Source organism: Rhynchophorus ferrugineus, unplaced genomic scaffold (genome assembly GCF_030347505.1).
Source record: "Rhynchophorus ferrugineus isolate W39M unplaced genomic scaffold, kcgeb_rfMv2 rfM7, whole genome shotgun sequence".
Lineage (NCBI taxonomy): Eukaryota > Metazoa > Arthropoda > Insecta > Coleoptera > Curculionidae > Rhynchophorus > Rhynchophorus ferrugineus.
Window position 1 is genome coordinate 30,644,406 of NW_027472586.1, and position 24,098 is coordinate 30,668,503.

At 32.2% G+C, this 24,098-nt stretch overlaps 1 protein-coding gene across 3 annotated transcripts in view; it reads left to right on the forward strand.

Moving 5' to 3' along the window:
• Positions 1–24,098, forward strand: part of Elk (Eag-like K[+] channel) — a 348,673-nt gene that overhangs the window by 203,702 nt on the left and 120,873 nt on the right. For all 3 annotated transcript variants that reach the window (XM_076409682.1, XM_076409683.1, XM_076409684.1), the window contains exons 6-7: positions 11,543–11,777; positions 21,736–21,893. In XM_076409682.1, the coding sequence (XP_076265797.1) occupies positions 11,543–11,777; positions 21,736–21,893 (393 nt within the window). The remainder of the gene's footprint in view (positions 1–11,542; positions 11,778–21,735; positions 21,894–24,098) is intronic.

Consider the following 24,098-nt stretch of genomic DNA (forward strand, 5'->3'; position numbering starts at 1 on the left):
ATAAATTATACTGGACCAATGGAAAAATAACAAAGACAGAATAAAATCAAGCCAAATGGAAACAGTCTGGAAATTAATAAATTCCTTTGATGATTGTTGGATTGTTGACGTAGTTAAACAATCAGAACAACTATACAGAGTAAATAAATTTTGTCGTAAATACATATTCTGAAATTTAAAAAAAAACGCAACAATCAATATAGAATTATTAAAAACAAATATTTAGTTAACCAAATAAAAACAATGGTGTTAAAATATTATAATTACGTGTTAACCAAAAGCAATATGTATATTTTTATATTATGAATCTTAGTAGCTCAACAATCTGTCCAGCAGGCAATAAACATTTATTATGATTGTAATTAGCGTTGTGAACTATCGACTGAAAACAGTCGAAAGTGTCAATAGTCAAAAAACTAGCGACTGAAAATAGTAATTTCTATTATTAGTCAAATGCACAGTTCGACTGTTTTATTCTTCCCGATGTGAGATGAAGATGTACGAATCCTTTCCTGTATAAATTATGAGAGAGGAAGGGGGGAAGATAATTGCTTCGGGCAGTTAATTGTATATGTACTTATATTTTCCAACGGTACTATCTTTAAAAAATAAAAGGAAAAATATAATTCATAATTTAAATTTAAACGAAGTGGAATTACTTTTATATTTGAATGTTCTGTGGATCTGTAAGAAGGAATGGAATTTTTCTATGAAATGAAATAATACCCCACAAATATTTTATCGTATTATAATGTATTAATTGCTATTTTTATATAATATACTATAATAAATATATACAATACAATAAAACTTAAAGAAAATCTAAAAACTAAAGATGTACAATAACCATAAATACTATATAAAAATTAAACATATACCTAATCATAGAAAAACAAGTAATCCATGACATAATTAAAAATGATCTGAATAAAACGATGTAAAAATTTTTTAACAAAAATCGAGAGAGTAATCGAAATATTACGTATTATTGCCAGAAAAACAGTCAAAATATTTCACTATTTATTATTCCCAATTTAAATCTTTTTAACCTATTATATTAACAATCTTGAAAAGTATCCTTCCAAAATGCTGCTATATTAATATACAATATATTGTTAATTACAAGCAAACTAGCCAAAAAATAATAAAACTACATATATTACACCATATTAATTACTAAACAGTCGATAGTTCCCAGCACTAATTGTAGTATAAACATGAAATGTAGAAAATCACTTCATTAGATGATCTTTTTTGTAATATATTATCTTAATTAGTTCAATATATTCTAAATGTTATTCTGAGGTCTATATATGTCCTATAACCAGATCGGATGATACTAGACGTTTTTGTTTACACACTTCACTATCACGTGGCTGAGTTAGCTGATTAGCGAGCAAATTGGTGTGCCCTAACACACTTTTAAAGGGTTTAGCACAAACATTTTAAATAACACTAGTTATGGATTCTGGACAGCTATCGCGTTGTATTACTTCATTGAGAGCTTCACGGGGCATCGACAATGGCACGCAGTTTGTTTTGGCACCGTTGCATGATGGCTCTATTAGACTTGATAGTTTTAAATGGGTAGGTTTTGATTTATTTGCTTTTAAACGCAATGTCTTCAGCCAGCGTTCAATTTTATCAAGGTGTGTTTGGGGGTTACTCGATGATGATCTTCGTGAGATGCTAAGATGATGTGTCGTCTGCATATGTTGCCACAGTAGTGATTTTTGTCGTCGGTAGATCAGCTATATATAATGTATACAAGAATGGGGCCCAGTAGACTGTTTTGAGGGACTCATGAATATATGGGATGTAATTCAGTAAGTTCATCGTCTTTTATCGTCATATCTCTACGATAATATTTTAGTAAATTAAAATATGTGTAACCATATTATTGACTTAAATCTAGGTATATATCTAGGAGGACCCATCGGCCCCATCGTAGTCTCTGGTGTAATAATGTTTATGTATTAACACTGCTGTTTTTCTATTAAATAAACCTCAATACATTAGACTACACAAAATCAATTGGTTTGATTATTTTGAATCTGTGTCCCATTCTGGTGTTATACAAGACTTGTTTTACTTCGATATTGTATAAGAATAGACTCTGCTCTTATATCTCCTTCCAATTCTCTTGACTTCCTGAGTGACAGTCGGTATCTGAAGGTGTAAGCAATCAGTCCTGTAGGATCTGGATGCACCAGTAATACTTCTCATGACTTGGTTCTGGAAAATTTATATTGCTTTTCGCAAATTTAATTGAATTCCGTAGTTAATTTATAGTTTTCAATACTTGTTTGTATAACAGAAATTTATTAGGCAGTGATGATTGTGATTTTCTTATGCAGTCTGATTATACCAGAACTGCACAAGTTTAGGTCCAATTATTTATATTGTCACTTGCTTGTTCTGCGTGTCTCCAACAGCAAAAATCGCAGTGCATTCAACAAATGTAGCCATCGTGATAATTTCCATTTGTGATATATCACATGTGTAGAGGAGGTAACGAATTGGCCAAATACACTTCCTTCTGATACACTTGCTTTAGTTTATTTTAGTATAGAGTAGTGTTTCTCTTTTTTAACTCTAAAAAACAGTCATAACTCATTCTAGCTGTAATATAACATTTTAGTAATTTAGTGTGTCTTTTTCGGTAACGCTTTCAGTAGCTTATGAACAAGGTCGTTTTGCCTTGCTTATATTTATCCAAGGCTTGTGCTACATTAAAAAAAAGTTAAACATACCTTTTTACTTTAATAGGTTTCTTCAATTACATCTGTTATTCTATGCACCTGGTCACTTGTTGAATGGCTCTTAATAAACCCGAACTGGTGTGTCAGTATTAGGTTTTTTTCTCTATAACTTTTTAAAGGTTATATTCTTATATATAGTTTTATTCTTTTCAGCAGGAATTTTTCAAATAGCCTAAATATTAGTGGTAGAAGGAAGATAGGTCTTCTTTTATCTTTATCTTTTATTATTTTATCTTTTATTTCATTTGGTGAATTTCTTGATTTTATATAATTTTAGCCATCTTCCACACATCTGGGGCACATTTTAGTTCAAATGCTACATTAATCAAGTTGGTTTATAAGTGCCTTTCTCGGTAGTATTTGCAGCAATTGTCCTGTTATTAAATCATAGACTAGTGATTTCTTTACATGAGTGCCAACTTTAATAACTTTAATTGCTTATTTTCCAATTAATAATAAACGATAATTGTGTTTACATTTTTTTTACATATTTTAAAATCTCCTTTTACCAATTATGGGTTTATCTGGACTGGACCTACAGTTTAACGTGGGCTCCGAACCACGGTCCTCGGCATTAAGCCTGACGAGTGACCAACTTTAGAAATCATCCCAGAATACATCCGGTCTTACCTAATCTGGTTACTGGCGTGACTGGGATCATTTTCCTTGTCGGATTTTACACTCTTGCCTAGAACATTCACAAATTTTAAACAATCGCAGACATAAATTTACGACCATGCCCCAGCAGGATTCGAACCCGCGGCTATCACAACAGTAGGAGGACAGTCTTGTTGCCTTTACCACTGCACCACCAAGTCGGTTTGTGTTTACATTTAATACTTAAATATCGGGCCAAATGATTGTTAGATCTTAAATGAAGAGAAATGTTTTTCGAACTAAATATTCACGTGCTGGTATTATTTCGTATTTTCAGATATTTATGATTGCTCTTAACGGATATAGAACGTTCGAATTTAATTATGGCCCCGGCTTGACCATTTTTTCGCTGCCTACCCATCGCGCAAACAAACAATCAAAATGGAACAAACAAGAATTATCTAGTAGCTTCAAATCGGACCCGAACTGTTTGTTTTATCGAGCATCGCTCGATAATTGTGATGCTGTTTTTTTACGTGATTCCCAACAGACTCTATACTGTAATCTTCATTGTTTTTATTTTATCATCGATGAAGTATATAATTTACATCGCTAAAACTGAATATGAACTGATATTTAACTGGTATTTTAATGATTTCCGGTTGTACCTGTTGATTTTCATAAAGAATTTACATATTAATTTCATGCTTTCACACTAAGTAACAATTCAAAAAATTCTTATATATAGTTGCTTTTCAGAATTTTGATCTACACAACACTAGTAGTGCACAGCTTGTCTAAAATACTTGACAATTTATTTATTACTAGCGACCCGCCCCGGCTTCGCACGGGTGCAATGCTGATACTAAATTAAATACACTACAGAAAAAATATGAACGTTGTATATAAAAACATAGCGGCCCGCTCCGACTTTGCACGGGCATAAAATATATATGCCTATGTCACTCAATGAAAACATGATTAAAATCGATCCAGTATTTTTGGTTCATTCATTACTGCCCTTGGCCTGCACGCATTAAATTTGGAGTAAAACAATTCCTCTTCCCCTATACTTACTATGAAGATTTCCTGCTATCTTTGGAATATCTAAATTCATACAATTTTTATTACATTACACATTTTTAAACGCAAATTTTAAATTTGTAATATCTCCGAAAATATTTGTTTAATTTACATGCTGTAAGGAACCATATTGATCTATATTAATTGCACACTGTATTTAAGGTACTTAATTCGATAAGGATTAATGCCGTATTGCTTAAAATAGCTTCGTAAATAAGCCATTTTCTCACGTAAAAAGTAAACAATAAAAATGGTTAATGTGGGTTATCCCTAAAAGATAAACATATACCATCGCGGACTTTTTTGTAGACCTTTTTATGGTGTACAATACTGTAATTTGATCTAACTCGTAGGGTTAGGCAGCGTTTTTGCTAATTGCTAAATAAGCCTAAAAAAATAGGTTAATTTACGACATCACGTTAGAAACCTCTAAAATTAGCAATGTTGCCTTAGTATATTATGCATGTATTATACATATAAACCTTCCTCTTGAATCACTCTATCTATTGAAAAAACCGCATCAAAATCCGTTGCGTAGTTTTAAAGATTTAAGCGCACATAGGGATATAGGGACAGAAAAGGCGACTTTGTTTTATACTATGTAGTAATATATAAGATCAATGTTGGTTTATTGTTCTTATTGATTGTTCTTATGCTATATCAATATAAATTGTTTTAGAGTACCGTATTTAGGTTCAAAAGCTAACGTCGTAGTGTATCAGACTTTGCTTTTCAGAATTTTGATCTACACAATAGTAATAGTGTATAGCTTGTCATAAATACTTAAAAACTTATTTATTATAGCACATAACTATAAAAAAAATAAAATATAATAATTTAAATATATGTTAAAATAAATATTCTCTCGAAAATATGTATGGACATAAAAAAAAACATCCAATTATTATCAGGAAACCTCGTTTTTTCCTTTTTCCTGCCAATTTGCGAAACTGATTCGAGTCTACTCTATATTGACTCGCATTTTGGGGACAATACAGGATAAGGCGGGGGAAAAATCATTTTCTTCCCATTTTCTTGATTCAATATCGATGGGATCTCGACAGCGCACGATACAATCCCCGTCTCGAGCAACAACTGTCCGTTCTACACTTTATTTTCCATATTCAAATTTCACGTTTTCACTACGACCGACGACAAAAAAGGGTTTAACTGTTATCGCAAAGATAAGAGGACAGAGTAAATTATACGACACGGGGCACCTGCCTGAATAATTGGTGGACTGAATGTGTTTATGGCTATATTTTTTCTGCTTGATACTTCTGTGAGAGAACAAAGAGTGGGGTCAATGATGAAGGATGAAAGCTTAAAAAGAAAACAGAAAGGTAGACCTTTACCAAAGAAAGAGGGTATATGAAAATAAAATACTAGTAAATTGTAGTAATATTAACAAGTACAAGAGATAAAATTTAAATGTATATGGGTCAGTTTATTATGAAAAAGAGTAAGTTTACTAATTAAAATAACTATTCAAAATCGTAAAGATCTTTGAATAGTTTTATTATATCTAAATACGCCCAATATATCAAAGCAATATTTACCTAAAAAGTTGTAATGGTGTTTATATATATGTAAATTAACAATCAACAAAACTTTTCTGGTTATTATAGACTAAAAATGCTACAATGCTGTAATTTATAAGCCTTAGCATTATATATCTTGGCATATATATAGATCAATTGATCTATATACTAATCGGCTTGAGAAACATTTTGCCGCGCTTTTTGAGGACCACGGGGGCAACAGGAAGCGTGAAACTTGGCACGGTTAAAGCTTAACAGGTAAATTGAAAAGTCCTCGGCCTGACACATAGATGGCGCTACTAGAATTAAATCCATTTGTTTTTAGTTATCTCTAACCCTCAAAAAATACGAATATAAATTTGATAGCTGTTGGATCATTAGTTTGTGAATTATAACATTTTGAGTGAAGCAACTTTTGTTATTGTGAAAAAAAATGGATAAAAACGAATTTCGCTTATTGATAAAATATTGCTTTTTGAAGATAAAAAATACAGTTGAAGCAAAAACTTGGCTTAATGCCGAGTTTCCGGATACTGCCCAAGGAAAATCAAGCATCAAGTATGCCAACTTTAGATGTGATGAAATGAGCACCGAAGACGGTGAACGCAGTGGTCGCCATAAAAAGATTGTCACCGACGAAAACCTTTAAAAAATCCACAAAACGATTTTGAATGACTATATAAATTGAAGTTGAATGAAATACAGACACAACAGACGCAACAAAGATATCAACTGAACGTGTACATTATATCATTCACGAATATTTCGGTATGAGCAAGCTCTGTGAAATGTGGGTGCCGCGCGAGCTCACTTTTGACCAAAAACAATGACGGGTTGAGGATTCGGAGCAGTGTTTCAAAATTACCAAGCGTAATAAACCCGAGTTTTTGCGTTAATATGTGAAAATGAATGAAACATGACTCTATAATTTTACTCCGAAGTCCAATCGACAGTCATCCAAGTCGACGGCACACGATGAACACGCTCCAAAGCGTGGAAAAACGTAACACTCAACTGGCAAGGTTATGGCGTCTGTATTTTGAGATGCGCATGGAATAATTTTCATTGACTATCTTGAAAAAGGAAGTGTCATCTACAGCGATTATTATATAGCGTTATTGGGCCGTTTGAAGGACTAAATCGTCGAAAAACGCATTTGAAGAATATGATAGTGCTGCTTCACCAAAACAGTGCACCGTGTCACAAATTAGTGAAAACAAGGGCAAAAATCGATGAATTTGGTTTCGAATTGCTTCCTCATCTACCATATTCTTCAGGTCTGGCCCCCAGGGACTATTTTCTCTCTTCAGATCTCAAGAGAATGCTCGCTGGGAAGAGATTTTCGTCGAACTAAAAGGTGACTGACCAAACTAAGGCCTATTTTGAAGCAAAGAATAAATCGTACTACAAAAATTGTATCGAAAAATTGGAGGGTCGCTATGGTCAGTGTATCACCCTTGAAGAGAATTATGTTGAATAAAAAAAGCTAATTTTGCCAAAAAAATTGCTTTTACTATGGTACTATGAACTTTTCAATTGACGTGTTATATATAGGAAGAATTTTTAGGCCTAAAATTTTTGTGCTATATGCGCTACAAATAAATAAATTCTAAAAAAAGCCAATACGCCTAACTCAAGCCTCTAGGAATAGCCCTCAAATCGGTGATACAAAATATATAATCAACTCAATCAACTCATCAGCTCCAACTCTTGTACGAGTGTTTGATTATTCGTCGATTCTGTTCTACGTAAAACGGTCAAGGGCGCGTGATTTTTAAAATCAAAATCTGGCAACGTTGTATCGCGAAATACATCCCGTATAATAACAACTCGAGAATAACAACATGTATACAACATACAACAATAATAACAGGAATTGCCTGTCCTCTTTGTTTACAGGATATTTAAAAATTCGAAATCAGCCTTTGCTCTTATTTAATGTCTGGTAAACAGATGTCAGATTGACGGCTAAGAAAAATTTTTCTTGCTTAAGAACTGCTGGTAACTGATATGGTTCTGGAGACATTATTATTGCGCTAGACGTAATTCTAAAGGTTATTAATTTTTTTCTGATTCATTTTAAGTTTCCTTAGTAAAAGCCTTTCGTAACAAGGCCCTAACCGAACATCGCAGGTAATAAATACGTTAACTTGTACATCAAGAGCTAAAACGTTGTTGCAAATAATATTAACAATTATAAAATATTTTCATTGAATTTTAGTCCCTCTTTTGTTGGTAAATTGCTAGTTCCAGCAACTTACAGATGAACTATCTGCAAAGGTGAGATCGAAGAGTGAAATAAATAAACAAATAACGATGCGATTTTATTTAAAAATTAAGGCAAATAAATTATTCTTTTAATCAGCCTGCTGTATTTTTTTTGCAATATGTATTTTAGGTGAGAAATATAGGTAAAAGATAAATACTATAGGAATACATAAATGAAGTATTGCAACTATTATTTTATTTATGATATTTATAATTGCACAATTTACACATATAAAAAAATAGAAGGAATTATGAAGTATTGACAGTAAATTTGTAAACATTTCAAAGTATTAATAAAGTGTTTAACGACAAATGTTATAAGACTTTATAACATTTTATTTTATGAACTTTGTATCAATTATTTTGATTATTTACTTATACTTAAGACCTAAGTGTCGAAAATTTAATAGTTAATTTAATGATTGTAAGTGCATTCCTTAAATATAATTGTGTTCGTTATTATTTTAATATACATATAAGTATTACTTATGTTCTGAAATTGTTACAGTCCTAAAAATAATCTTATTTGTGATACTTAGTAGATCAATAGTGTAGTAATTTAAACTTATCAATATTTTGTGATTGTTGTGACTTTATGGAAATTGCATTTAATTAAAATCAATTTAAAGAAAAAGGTTAGTGAGTGTTAGTTCTCGAGTTAGTTATTTTAATAATGTTTTAATTAACGACACCATTACTATGGCAAATGATATATCTCTGCCTAGGGCAGTAGAAAAAGTACAAGTGGCAGTAAACAAAATCTACAAATGGACGAAAGTTTGGAAAATTCAACTTAATAGCTCCAAATCTGTTCATGTTAATTTTGCATTGGGGCGAAATATTAAAAACTTAATTATATCACTGAATGGATGCCTGATTCCTCAAGCAAAGTCAGCTAAATTCCTCGGCATCCATCTTGACGGTAGATTAAATTGGAAATATCATATTAGACAAAAAGCAAAACACATTAGAACCAAAATAAAAAAACTATACTGGTTAGTCGGAAGATACTCTCAACTTGATCTAAAATAAAAGACATTGATTTATAAGTCAATCATAAAGCCAACTTGGACCTATGGGATGCAAATATAGGGTTACATTAAAAATCAACTAGTCATCCAACTTTGCCAAAACAACATTCTTGGATTAATTACCAATGCCTATCGCTACGTAACCAACATAGAACTGCACGATAACCTGGAAATCAAATGCATTTGCGAATTTATCCAAGATTTTGCCTTAAAACACGAAAGTAGATTACTAAATCATAGTGACGTGGAAGTGATACAACTACTGGACAACGCTGCAGGAAATCAGAAGATTGAAGCGAACCAAACCATACGAACATATAAAGTATATACCTTTACTGTAAACTATAGCTTAAATTATTATAATTTTATAATTGAGGAATACATATGGATATATTTATCTCGCAGTCGTCTTGATTGTGAATTAATCCAAATATAATAAATGAAATGTGGTAATAAATTAATTTATAATTAAGATTGTACTAAGTATAATAAAGATGTTATGAATAAAAATATATAATAATAATACATTTCATATCTTGTATTTAAAATACTGTAAAAACAAGTATTAGTAACATATCATGTTTAAATTATTCCCTTGACTTGGTTATGGAAGAAACATAATTAGTTTAACAAATTGTAGTCGAATTTCGACCAGGGGCGATCTCTAGTCAAAATAAATACTAAAAAAAGTTACTGAGATTAAAAAATGTAGACTTACAAAATATACAAGTTTTTCCATTAATTAACAATTATATACCTAAAACTCTGTATATGTTATTTCACCTTTACTATACAACTTCAGCCCAGCCTCTTTTGCATCTGCTCATTATCCTTTCTTTAGTTGTGATTTTCCTTATTTTCTGTAGTATCTCGCTGCTCCAGGATTCCTCTTAAGATTTTCCTTCAGACTATTAATATTTCTTGCCTCTTTCGTACGCTATAAGTTTCCAGACCTGCCAAGTTGTCTCTGTCTATACACTTCTAATAGTTCCACAATGAAGTATTTTCTTATCTCCGCGTTTCTCATCTTACAAATTTTTATTATTCTTATTATTCCTCAAAGATATTTCTGCTACTGAGATACAAACATTTTCAATTATAACATTGTTTTTCCTGGGTTCCGTTACGTTACATTTCTATTCCCATACATTTACTTTTATATATTTACATAATATATATTAGTTATCCCCTAGAAATTACGGAATTGCTAAAAGAATGACGAATGGCTAGAAGAGTACCGAACCAGAAATGCCGTGGGCAAACAATATTTAACAGAATTGGTAATCAGAGAAATAAAAGTTTAAAGAATATAAACAGAGTTCCTTCGAGAAATATGTAAGTGAATTAAACTTGGACGCAGACAAAGATTACTCGCTATGGAAAGCAACTCGGAAACAACTCTTATTACCGCCTATTAAAATTGATCAAAATGAATGGGTTCGACACAACGATGAAAATGCTGAATTATTCGCAGAACATTTAGCTAACGTATTTCAACTGAGTGATATAGAATCTACAATAGATATAAATCCTGTTTATCAGCCCAATGTAGCTGTAAATCTAATTTCTCCAATAGAAGTTGACAACAATTCTAGAAAGGTTTCAAAATAAATCTAAATCTAGAAACCTATTTTACTATTTGACTAAAATTTAGTAGACGCGTACAATGTTTTCACATATTTTTTACTAAAATAATGAGATATTTGTGTATAACGTTAATGAGTCATCAACAGACATCAGTACCATCAACCAAATATCAAAACGAAAAAAGAAAGAACGTGTTGGTTTTATATTACATGAGCATTTGACTATGAGAAATCTCTGTTAAAAGTGGTTGCCGCGTTTGCTCACTGTTGACTAAAAACAAAAACTTGTTGAGGATTCTGAGCAGTGTTTGGCCATGTTTAAATATAACAAACCACAAACCTAAAACTAATTTTTGCGTCGATGTGTGACAATGGATAAAACATGGATCCGTCACCTCACTCCGGAATCAAAATGATCGTCATATGTGTGGACAGCAACTGGTGACAGGCCTATTTTGAGGTAAAAGATAATAAATATCAGAGCGATGCTGCAGTGATTCTATGGCTCTTGATGGGGGTTACCTTGATGAATAGTACTTTTTCTAAATTTTCTCAATTACAATTCTCATTGTACTTTTTCTAAATTTATTTAAGTCCAAACTTAACCGATTATAATTAAATTACCAACTAAATCATTAACTATTATTAATAGTGTTATTTTTTCTTATTTGCAGAATCTTCTCAGTTCCACTCCGCAACCATTACCCGAATACAAGACGTCTGCAGTGAAAAAAAGTCGATTCATCATCTCCCATTATGGTATATTCAAGAATGCTTGGGACTGGCTGATACTTATCGCTACGTTTTACGTGGCTGTAGTCGTACCTTACAATGCCAGTTTCCTGAGACCTGAGTCGGAGAGACCATCCGTCATCATGGATGTTTTCGTGGAGGCTTTGTTCTTTATCGGTAAGCTACTCGTTATCTATAATTAGTGTATGAGTAAATTTTTACATATTTTCCACCATATTTATTAAAAATAAAATGTAGAAAACAACAAACTTAAACTCCAAATTATTGTATGTTATTGTAGAGAAAATGTTATATACATTAAATAAACTCACATAAAATATGATCTCCCATTTATAAATTTGTTGTTATAGGAAATTGGGTCTATCTTAACAAATCTTAACATTTCTATAAATCATTTTAGAAATATCAACCAAATTTATTTTTTTTATCCACCAAAACAAGCAACACCTCATTATTATATTTCTTATTACATTGTTTTGATCACTGATGTTGTACACAATTAATATTTTTAAAAAAGTTTATTATATGCGACGTAATATCTGAATGAGAGTTTTCGTTATATATAAAACACTCTTTTGCCAATAAATAAAGTCTAGAGATAGCTTCGTACATAAATGACTTAAAATAGGTTCCAGCTACCGTTAAATGTAGATAATACACACAACACATACACACACACAGAACATAATAGCAAAATCATAAAAATATATGTAACATTCTGGGTTGCAGTATTACCACATATATAGAATTTTCTTGGCCTTTGTGGTGTTATACTGTCGGGTTTTTATCTACATGAAGTTGAAGATAAAGGTGTTATAATTTTCAGTCTTCAAACCTCTCAATTTAATTCCTCTGAAAAAAATATTATAACAGGTCAATTGAAAAGTCCCCGGCCTGACACATAGATGGCTCTACTAAAATTAAATCCATATATTTTTAAGCTAGCTATATCCCTCAAAAGATACCTGTATAAATTTGACAGCTGGCAGATCATTACTTTGTGAATTAGAGCATTTGGAGTGAGGCAACTTTTGTTATTGTGAAAAAAATGGATAAAAAGTAATTTCGCGTGTTGATAAAATATTGCTTTTTGAATGGAAAAAATACAGTTGAAGCAAAAACTTGGCTTGATGCCGAAAATACGGACACTATCCCAGGAAAATCAACCATCAGGGATTGGTATGCTAAGTTTAGACGTGGTGAAATGAGCGCCGAATACGGTGAACGCAGTGGACGACCAAAAGAGGTTGTTACCTATGAAAACATTTAAAAAATCCGCAAAATGATTTTGAATGACCGTAAGTTGAAACTGATTAAAATAGCAGACACTATAAAGATATGAACTAAACGTGTACTTCATATCATTCACGAATATTTGGGTATGAGAAAGCTCTGTGCAAAGTGGGTGCCGCGCGAGCTAACTTTTGACAAAAAACAACTACAAGTTGATGATTCGGAGCAGTGTTCGAAGACGATCAAGCTTAATAAACCCGAGTTTTTGCATCGATATGTGACAATGCATGAAAGATGGCTCCAGCATTTCACTCTGAAGTCCACTCGACACACACACGATGAACCCGCTCCAATGCGTGGGAAAACGCAATAGTCGACTGGCAAGGTTATGGTGTCTGTATTTTGGGATGCTCATGAAATAATTTTCATTGACTACATTGAAAAAGGGAGGACCACCAACAGCGACTATTACATAGCATTATTGGACAGTTTAAAGACAAGACAATGCACCATGTCACAAGTCAGTGAAGACGATGGCAAAAATCATGAATTGGGTTTCGAATTGCTTCCTCATTCACCGTATTCTCCAGATCTGGCCCCCAGCGAGCATTTCCTGTTCGCAGATCTCACAAAAATGCTCGCTGGAGCACTTTTGTCGAATGGGAGGTCATCGACGAAACTGAGATCTATTTTGAAGCAAAGGACCAATCTTATGCAAAAATGGTATCAAAAAGTAAAGAGGGTCGCTATGGTCAGTGTTTCACCCTTGAAGGAATTATGTTGATAATAATAAAAAAAGTAATTTTTCCATAAAAAATATTTTACTATGGTAGGCCGGGGACTTTTCAATTGACTTGTTATATACTTACTTCTAATACTTTTTGAATATTCTAATGTGCTCCAAATAACTACAGATTTCAATATTTAACTTTTAGCCATAACATGTTCCTTTTGGATGGGTTAAAGGATATGATCTGTAAATACACACAGATTATGTATTTCAGATTAATTATCGATGTATATTTTAATAAAAAATTTATTACTAAAATTACAATTATCATTTCCGTCTTAGTTAAGTAATCATCTACCACATTTGGGTCCATAATAATCTGGTCCGACATGCAAAGAATAAACCCTGTCCAGAAGCTTGACGTAAATCTTTTCTACGCTAGAGCAGAATCCTTTCGAAAATATAATTTTTTGAAGCTTCAGATCCTCTAGAATAACACTCTTATTATGATTTTGCATTTAAATAAATAATATTTACCTTATACACCTCTAAATACCCAAATTGGCTAATTCAACGAATATTAATAAAAAGTGTTCAAAAGATATTGAATTACAACTAACATAATATTCATACAGCTTCTTCCCTAAATTAACAAATTTGTAGTTGGATTTTAATGGCATTATTTTTATTATATTTATTTTAATATTCTTTAACTTGAAACAAATAAAAATGTGTTTAACAATGAATACCTTATATTCAATAAATTTAACATAAATTAGAGATACAAAGTAATGGTTATTATATTCATAACAATAATAAACTTGGGGAAACCGTTCAAACTTTTAATCGTATTAAATTTCCTGGCCATGAAGACTATTGTACCCTTTGTCTAGATAAATTATGTGCAAATTTAAGAGATGCTCTTTAATTTTCTTATTCAATGTAAAGAATATTTGTAGCATTTTATTAGGATATATATATTTTTTTATAATTGCTACGAACTGATGTTAATATATTTGTTCTATTACTGTGATCAAAGAAGTCTTGTCTCCGTCTGACTTCATTTTAACAAATTTTTATTGATTAGAATTAAAATTAAGATAGGAATATATTCGTTCTTTTGCAATTTCGAAAGGATCAAACGTAGATTTTCAGAATACTAAAGGAATACGTAGTATTATTAGCACCAACGTTCGGAACTGGCTATTTCAATCTTAGTGACGAAAAAGCCAAGTCAAATCATCCCTAAACTTGCCGAAAAAAGTAATATTACTCGCTCCAAACCGTTCCACTGACGCGCAACACATAATTCCTAACGAACAATTGGGTTTCCGTGTCAAACGCTCAAGCCTCCATCAAGCTACTCGCGTTATAGCAACCATCCATCGGGTACTTCGATCAACGTTCATCTTCGAATTCAACGCTTTCGATCAAGAAAGCAATTAGGTCAACCGGATAACCTAATTTCCCTGATCCACTCATACTTGGAAGACAAATCCTTTCAAGTAAAGATCGCCGATCTGAAACAAATCTTTTAAGAGTCCCGCAAGGTACTACAGAAAGCCCAGCCCTATTCAAGACGTGCATGGCTCACTTTCCAAGCACTCACACATAGCATTTCACGCAGATGACACGGCTTTCTTTACAACCGGTTACGGTGCCGACGCCAGCCGCGATAGACTCCAGGTTCAACTCAACCAGGCGATCGAGTGGTATGAATTCTGGCGAGTGCAGATTAAATCAAACAAAACTCAGGCTATTTTGCTCCATTGCAAGAAGGAGTTACACGCATGCTGCCTCCAAATTAAAAAAGTCCTTATCCCCTGGCTACAGAAGGTATCATACCTCGGGCTCCAATTTGATCGCAAATTCAGCGCGTTATTAGCAAAGACAATATGTATGCCAACTATTTTCAGTTCTCCGCAGAAAAAGCAAACTCCCAATCGCCCAGAAAGCAACTCTGTACAAAATGCTGATTCGTCCAATCTGTTTCTAAGGAGCACATGTGTGGTACAGGTACCTCTCTGAGAGATAACTTGCATTTCTCCAAGTGTATTTTATTTTGTGTATTGTATTTTAAAATTGTATTATTTTAAAAGCAATGTCTGGAAGTTCCATTAGACCTCTTCGATAATTTTCAGACTAACAGTTTCCTTTGTTATAATTGTATTATATTATATTTATACTAAAAAATTACTCATCTACTCCTAATAACTAACCTAATCACTATATATTTGACCTCTAATAGAGCTAACATCAAGCTGATACTGATTCGTCACCCACTTCGTATGAGGACCGTTTCCTTTCCGTGTATCCAAGATTGTATTATTCATTTTTTGAGATATTTTAATGAATGTGCCCATACATACTAGTTTAGCTGCAACACTTTCAAAAATATTTTCAATAAAAACCAGAGCAAATTAACATTTAACAGTACAAATACTTACCTTTCTAACGAATTTTACTGGCAAGAGGGAGCCTGCTCTATCTAGTTCCTGTTCGAAGTAACTGATAAGAGCTGCTATCTGTTCTATCTAGCTTCGGCATTGTCAATCAGAATGATAATAAGCAAAGCGTTAAAACAACCTTTTGCTGTTTATAATCTGTAGTTATTATAATTAATATTTTGAAGAATTTTACGGACGTTTTACGACTTTTGCAGGCTGGTTCGATTATATGTTCGAACTTATTAGACAGCATTGTGTCTCTTTTTAACTAGAATATTTTTTTTATTATTATTATTTAATTAATACATTGTTACTAGTCGTTTCCGTCTAACCTACAATTTGTCTTTATGATAACTTAAAACTAGATACATAACTTGGAGGACTCATCGGTCCTATCTCAGTCTCTGGTGAAATTATGTTTATACATGTCACTGCTGTATATTTTAATATATGCACCTCACTACACAACACTACACGAGATCAGATGGTGTGATTCTTTTGAGTCTGTGTCCTGTTCTGGTGGTATATAAGAACTTCAATATTTCAATATTCACATGAGAATAAAGTCTTCCCTCATGCCCCCTTGCAATTCTCTTGATTTTTTGAGTGACTGTGGATATCTGAAGGTTCCGATGTAGGTAATCAGTCCTATGGTATTTGGGTGCGCCCACAATACATCTCAGGATTTCGTTCTGAAAAATGTGTACTTTATTTATGTTACTCTTTGCAGAACATTCCCATAACTGAATTCCGTATGTCCATATAGGTTTCAATATTTGCTTATATTATAGCAATTTATTATGTACTGATAATTGTGATTTTCTTCAAATTAGCCAGTACAATTTCCTGTATCTCAATTCCAGTTCTTTTCTTTTCTTCTTTACATGTTTCTTCTAGTGAAGTTTTGCATCGAGATTCATCCCGAGATATTTAGCGTTGTTGTTATATGGAATGATAGTATTATTTAATGTTATAGGTGCTTGTACATTTTGTTTATAGGTGAAATGCACATGTACAGATTTACTTTCATTAATTCGTATTTTCCAAGCTTGTATCCAATTATTTATATTGTCACCCTCGGGTTCGTGAAGCTTCTTCACTATTGTCTCCGATAGCTATAATCGCAGTATCATCAGCAAATGTAGCCATCGCGATATTCTCCATTTGTGGTATATCACAAGTGTAAAGTAGATAAAGCATTGGTCCCAGTACACTTCCTTGTGGTACACCCGCTTTAGCTTCCTTTATTGTAGAGTAATCTTCTTCCTATTTGACTCTAAATACTCTGGTTGTAATGTATGATTTTAATAGTTCGGTGTGTTGTTTTGGTAGCATATTTTGTAGTTTATGAACAAGGCCTTCATGCCAAACCTTATCAAAAGCTTGTGCTACATCTAAGAATATAGCTGAGCATGCTTGTTTACTTTCGTAGGTTTTTTTAATAACATCTGTTATTCTGTGGACCTGGTCAATTGTTGAGTGCTTGTTAATAAACTTAAATTGGTGTGTTTATAATATGTATTTTTTCTCTATGATCGGTTTTATTCTTTTCAACAGGAGTTTTTCAAAAACCTTAAATATTACAGGCAGCAGTGATATAGGTCTATAGGCCTTTATTTCGTTTGGTGACTTCCGAGATTTTGGGATCATCATAATTTCCGCCATTTTCTAAATGCCTGGGATATGTTTTAATCTAAATGCAGTATTGATCAAATTGGTGAGTTTTATAATTCCCTTTCTTGGTAGCTTTTGCAGCAATTCTCCGGTTATTAAATCGTAGCCTGGTGATTTCCTGGGGTTAATGTCAGTTTTAATCATTTTGGTTAACTCTTTCAGCGTGACTAATTCAATCATCGAATTTTTAGCTCTTATGTCCGGCAAATTATGTTCAATATCAGTTTCGTTTAGTTTGAAAGTTTTTTCTAGATATTCAGCAAATGCTTCTGCTTTTTGGTGATTGTCACGTGCCCAATTCCCACATAGGTCTCTTATAGGTGGACTGTGTAGACATGAGCGCTTTAGATATTTTGTGGTTTTCCAGAGTGAGTAATCAGTTTCTTTATCATCTGTTAAATTTATCAGATAGTAATAGTCATTTATGGCTTTGTTTCTAATTTCCAGTATTTCCCTTTTCAGTATTTGGGTTATATTGTTTTAACTATTTTTATTTTCAGGTGTTCTGTTTTGTTGCCACTTTTTTCGTAATTAACTTTTTCATTTCAGTTATCATTTCCCTCACTTCTTTTTAATAATTCATTCCTTTAGTTGTACTCTTAGTTTCTGGAGTATTATTCCAAGCAGCTTTTTGAATACCTTCTACGAGTTTTTCTGCTTCAAAATTTAATTGTTCAGTTGTCTTGAGGCTGTTGAATTTTTTTGTTCAATTTTTCAGCAAATCCTTCCCAGTCTGTTCTTTTGTTTGTTAATGTAAGGTTTCTTTCTTTTCATATTATATTTTCGCTCAACGTCAGAATCACTAGCGTATCATCTGAACTTAATTCAAAATTGTTTCTTACTATAAAGAAATCTAACAGGTCTGGGGTTTTCTCTTGGTCAGTCGGCCAATAGGTTGATTTTCCAGTTAACATATAACTACTCTTACTTCAGCAGCTGCTTTATGCAGTTCATTGCCTTTAGTTGTTCTCATTCTGGATCCCTTCTTCTATTTTTTACATAGAATAAAATGAGAAGGAAAATATTGTCTGCTTGTAATATGAATTTATAAATTGTGACAGGCATTACATTAAACATATTGATGACGTGAGTTCACTATTATTTTCAATAGTCTATAGAAGCTGTCGATAATGTTAGCAAGGACTATGCCCAGAAACACGAACAGAGGTTCTAGCAGCACATCAATGTCGAGATTCTCCATCTCCTAGATAATGGAGGCTTAGTCAGAAGATTAAAGAGACTAAAACGATTTCATCTAGTTTAGTTAACTTATAAATAAAAATTAGTACCCATTAAAAAACAGTGCCATAGATATTAAGACCAAAGTGTCTGTTGTTAAATAAGTATTTTGTAATTTTAAAGCATAGCACATGAGGATAAAAAATAGCACATTTGTGATCATTTACTAGATTGCTTTAATACATAAAATACATATATTAAAATTAACTTGCTTCGAAGCCTTATTTTAAACATCATAGCTTCTTGTTTGGGTTTAGGATTGTCGTGATAGATCCAAACTTAATCCACAGTGATTAAATAATGTCCAAAATCATTCTAATTTAATTACGATGCATTAATTATATTTTTCGAAAATAAAATGTTAAAACAGAATCAAATGTTATGTTCCGTTGTTGACAAATCCCAGGACTTACTGAACAATTTAGTATTTCTAGATCTTCTCTTTTATAGTTCCTCGCCTTAAACACATTTTAACACATTTTTATTAAAATATTTGAATTCTGAATCGTTTCATCCAACAACACAACAAGAAAATGAAAAAAAACCCGTTCAATATTTTTTTATGTATTTCCCAGTGATTTTTCCATTTTTAATATAAGATTATAATAAATATTTTGCGAACGACAACCCCATATAATACATATTTAAAAGAGATAAAACGATCTATATTCCCAGATATACCTTCGGGTCTTTAACCTCAAAATCTGTCATGTACAGGCAGTCATACCGCTACAACCCTACAGATAATATTTTATCTGCTACGTCGGCGATATTATCAATTTAATATAGTCGACGTAAAAAAAGATAAAACGTTCATTGATTTATCTCATCTTAGACATTTTAAATAAATTAAATTACTGATATTGGTTATTTTTTTGTTAGTTAGAAATTGAAGAAGTTGTATTACTAGATACTTGTATAGTACTATTGTACTATAGTTTTAGTTAACTAAGTTGAATATTAACTAAATTGATCAATAATTTCATGGAACGCTCTCTAGTGCAGTTATGAAGATGAAGCATACTCTATAAGAATATAACCAGGATTTGATGACGAACTGTTGATTCTTTGTTTACAAACAATTTAAAATATATGTCTTTAATAATATAAAAAATAAACATCGTACAATTATTAAATCATTTGTAAAATTTCAAATAGCTCTGAAAATATATATGTTTACCAAAATTTTAAATTCGTTAAACGAATATGTTCATATGAATAATTTATAAAACAAATATTTCCTTTCACAATAATGGAGGATATAATTTTGAAAGAAGATCCTGGACATGCCGAAAGAGATTTAATAGAATTTCCAAGTTTTTCAGTAGCCACAGTGAGTTTCTACTGAGTTACGAACAAAGTAATGTCGTTTTCTTTCATACTCTTTCAAAGTAAATTCATGTACATTTCAAACACTAACACCATTTATTGTCCCACCTTCTAACATTTCTGGTCGAAAAACTGAACCAACACATTTTAACAAACCTCTTTTGAATCCACTTTTACACCGTTAAGAAAATGTTGCAGAGACCAGAACAAATGGTGGTCAGATCGGGCCGGGTCAAGGTCAAGGTCATACACTGAAGATATATGTGGTCTAGCGTTGTCATGATACCAGACAATATTTTCCCTATTGATAAATTCTGATCATTTCTTTTGTCCTGTTTTAGCTAATTAGTATTTCAGTCGCATTGGTCGTTTGGTGAGTTGGTGAACAATAATTTGAACTGAGGTTCGAGCAATCTTTCGAATTTCACCGTACACTTCACATCGTTTTTCCTGTCATCAGTATCGGCTTTACAACAAGATTTGCAAAGCTACAGAATTCGATCTTAATCCTCCTATACACATTATTGTTATATGACACGTTTCATAGCCCAAAATTATTCGTCTAAGAACTTCGGGCGTTTCCTTCAATTTCAGATGAATTTCAGAAGGACCCAAAATATACAGTCAGTATTCTTTATACTTTTATAGAGAAAAAAAACTTCCACAAATTTTAGTCATATTAGAATCAATAAATACAGAAAATTTTAAAATATATTATCTATATGATCGGAAACGTAATGGCAGTCTACCTTTTTGCGATTCGATTTGGTTGATGGACATATTTTATGTTATGCAGGTCATGTTATCTAGACACTTTATATAGCCAGCAAATATCAAATATATTCAAGTATTAACATTATATTACAACATATCTGACACAGCATAAGATAAAGTGTACAAGTAACTTCAACATTTTTTGAAGCTCGTTTCAGAGAAATTTGTACAATTTTTTTTTACGTAGTTCTATTTCTCATTATCCATGATAATATATCTTAACAGTTGCGGAATATTTTATCCGGATATGAGGTACTTCAATGTATATCATTATTTTTCCAACGTCAATGCCTTTCCACGCATTCAGTTACAACAAGTTCAAAGGTTGGCACCGCCGGTGGATTGGTACCATGCAGTTCCAGGTTATAAAAGACCATAACAACGACGTCTCGCTCTCTTCTCTTTTCTCCATCCCCTTGTAACAGTAAAACTACCACAGCGCTACCGTACGTCCCCTACCTAACCTAATATCCTGTCTGCTAATGCTAATATTGTAGTGCTGACACTTGTCAACATATTAATAGGGTGTAACATCAGCTATTTTAGAATTTAATTCCCTTTTACTTTACTTACTTGTAGTGTTCTAAAAGATAATAAAATATATGCAAAAGGAATCAAATTTTCTAGAATAAAGCACGATAATATATCGAGAATGTTTTAAGTTATCGTATGTCTTGTTTTGTTTCAGACATACTATTAAATTTTCGAACAACATTCCTGAATAAAAAAGGCGAAGTGGTTTCAGACTGGAAATCAATTTCGCTCAATTATTTGAAGACGTGGTTCCTTGTGGACTTCTTGGCGGCTCTACCATTTGATCTGCTCTATGCTCTTTATGGAGAAGAGGTAAACATATTTTATTAACGATATAATATAAATAAAATATATATAAAAGTTAATAAAAGAGATTTTTTAAACAATAAAATATAGAACGTAAATAAAACTTGTTACATTAATAAATAACTTGTCTTTAAATCTAATATTTTTTATTATAAAATAAAGGATTTAAAGGCAATTACATTTTAACATAATGTTTTTATAAATAATTTCCGATATATATCCACCAGGCCAATATAACATATGGGCTGAAAAGTTCGGGCGTAACACATAGATGGCGCTGGTTTTATTGCATTCACCATATTCATCTTTCAGTTAGTACTAACCTTCAAAAGAAAGCTGTTAAAATTTCATATTATCCTGCTCATAAGTTTGTGAGTTATTGTGCTAAGAGTGACACTACTTTTGTTATTGTTAAAACAATGTATCAAAAACAGTTTCGTGTTTCAATTTTACACTTCTTCTTGATGGGAAAAATACCGTTTAAGCAAAGCAATAGCTTGAAAAGTATTACAGGGACCCCGCCTCCTCCTAAAGAATAGTAAAACGTTGGTTTGCTGACTTCAAACGTGGTCGTAGAGACACCGATGATGCAGAACGCAGTGGACGTACAAATGAGCTGGCGACACCAGAAAACATTTTTAAAAAATCAATAAAATCGCTTTGAATGATCGAAAAGTGAAGTTGCGTGAGTTAGCTAACACTGTAAAGATATCAAAAGAATGTGTTACTTTTGTATTGCATAAGCATTTGACTATGAGAAAGCTCTGTTCAAAGTGAATTTTTGTCTTGATATGTGACAATGGATGAAACATGAATCTATCACTCCACTCGGGAATCAAAACAATCGTCATCTGAGTCAACAGCAACTGGTGATAGGCCTATTTTGAAGCAAAAGATAAATTGTTCTACAAAAATGGTATTGAAATGTTAGAGCAGCGGTGAAATGAAAGTGTGGCACTTGATAGAAATTACGTTGATGAATAAAGCTAATATTGAACAAAAATAAAACGAGCTTTCTTTGTTACGCCTGGGACTTTTCAGTCCATATGTTATATAGGAACGGAGATAATCGTAGTATATGAGTATGGATGATTCCTCTAACATGTAAACTATACCATGCAGTCAACTTGTGAGAAGACCACTCTATTTAGTAAAATTATTGAGTATTTTTACTTTAAATTCAGCAAATATGTTTGTTTTTAGCCAAAGTTGAAAATATAAACATAACAATTCACAATGCTCTATAAATTTACTAAATAGAATATTGGTTATACCTACAAAAAAGTTTTTTTCAAAAATGTCTGTATGTGCGATATTAAATTAATCTACAAAACGAATTGACTAATTGACATTTTTTTAATAACATCTTTATTAGATACGCTTAGTACAATCTTAATTTACAATTAATTTATTGCTACTTTTCCTATGTGCTTGGATTAATTAACAATCAAGACGAGTGCGAGAAAATACATCAGTATGTATTCCTCAATTATAAAATTATAATTATTTATTAATTATTAACTTATAGCTATAGTTTACACTAATAATACACACTAAATGTTCACACAAGTTGTATGGTTTTGTTCGATTCAATCTCCTGACATCCTGCGCGCTGTCCAGCAGTTGTATTGCTTCCACGTTAGTATGATTTAGTAATTTTCTTTCGTGTTTTAATGCGAAATCCTGCACAACTTCGCAAATCCATTTGATTTCCAGGTCATCGTGCAGTTCTTCATTGGTTACATAGCGATAGGCCATGGTAATCAATTGAAGAACCTTGTTTTGACAGCGCTGTATGACCCCATATTTGCACCTCATAGGTCCAAACTGGCTTTATAATTGTATTATAGATCAACCTCTTTGATTTCAGATAAAGCTGAGAGTATCTTCCGACTAACCAGTATAGTTGTTTTATTTTGGTTCTAATGTGTTTTGCTTTTTGTCTAACGTGATAACTAATTGACTAAGCACGTTTTTGGGAATAGAAACATATAATAGGGCGAGGGAAAATAATGTAGTTGTTTGATGTTTTTTCGAAACAAATATATTTGAAATGTATTCCCAAAACGGTAATTCCCCCACTAGAATTGAAATTTCTACACTAAAAATAAAATCGAGTGATCTTCACGAGCGTCTTTTAAAGTCAGCGTTACACCATAAAGAGAGTTTTGCTGGGACTAGAGTACATTATAGTCGGACCCGGGAAAGTCT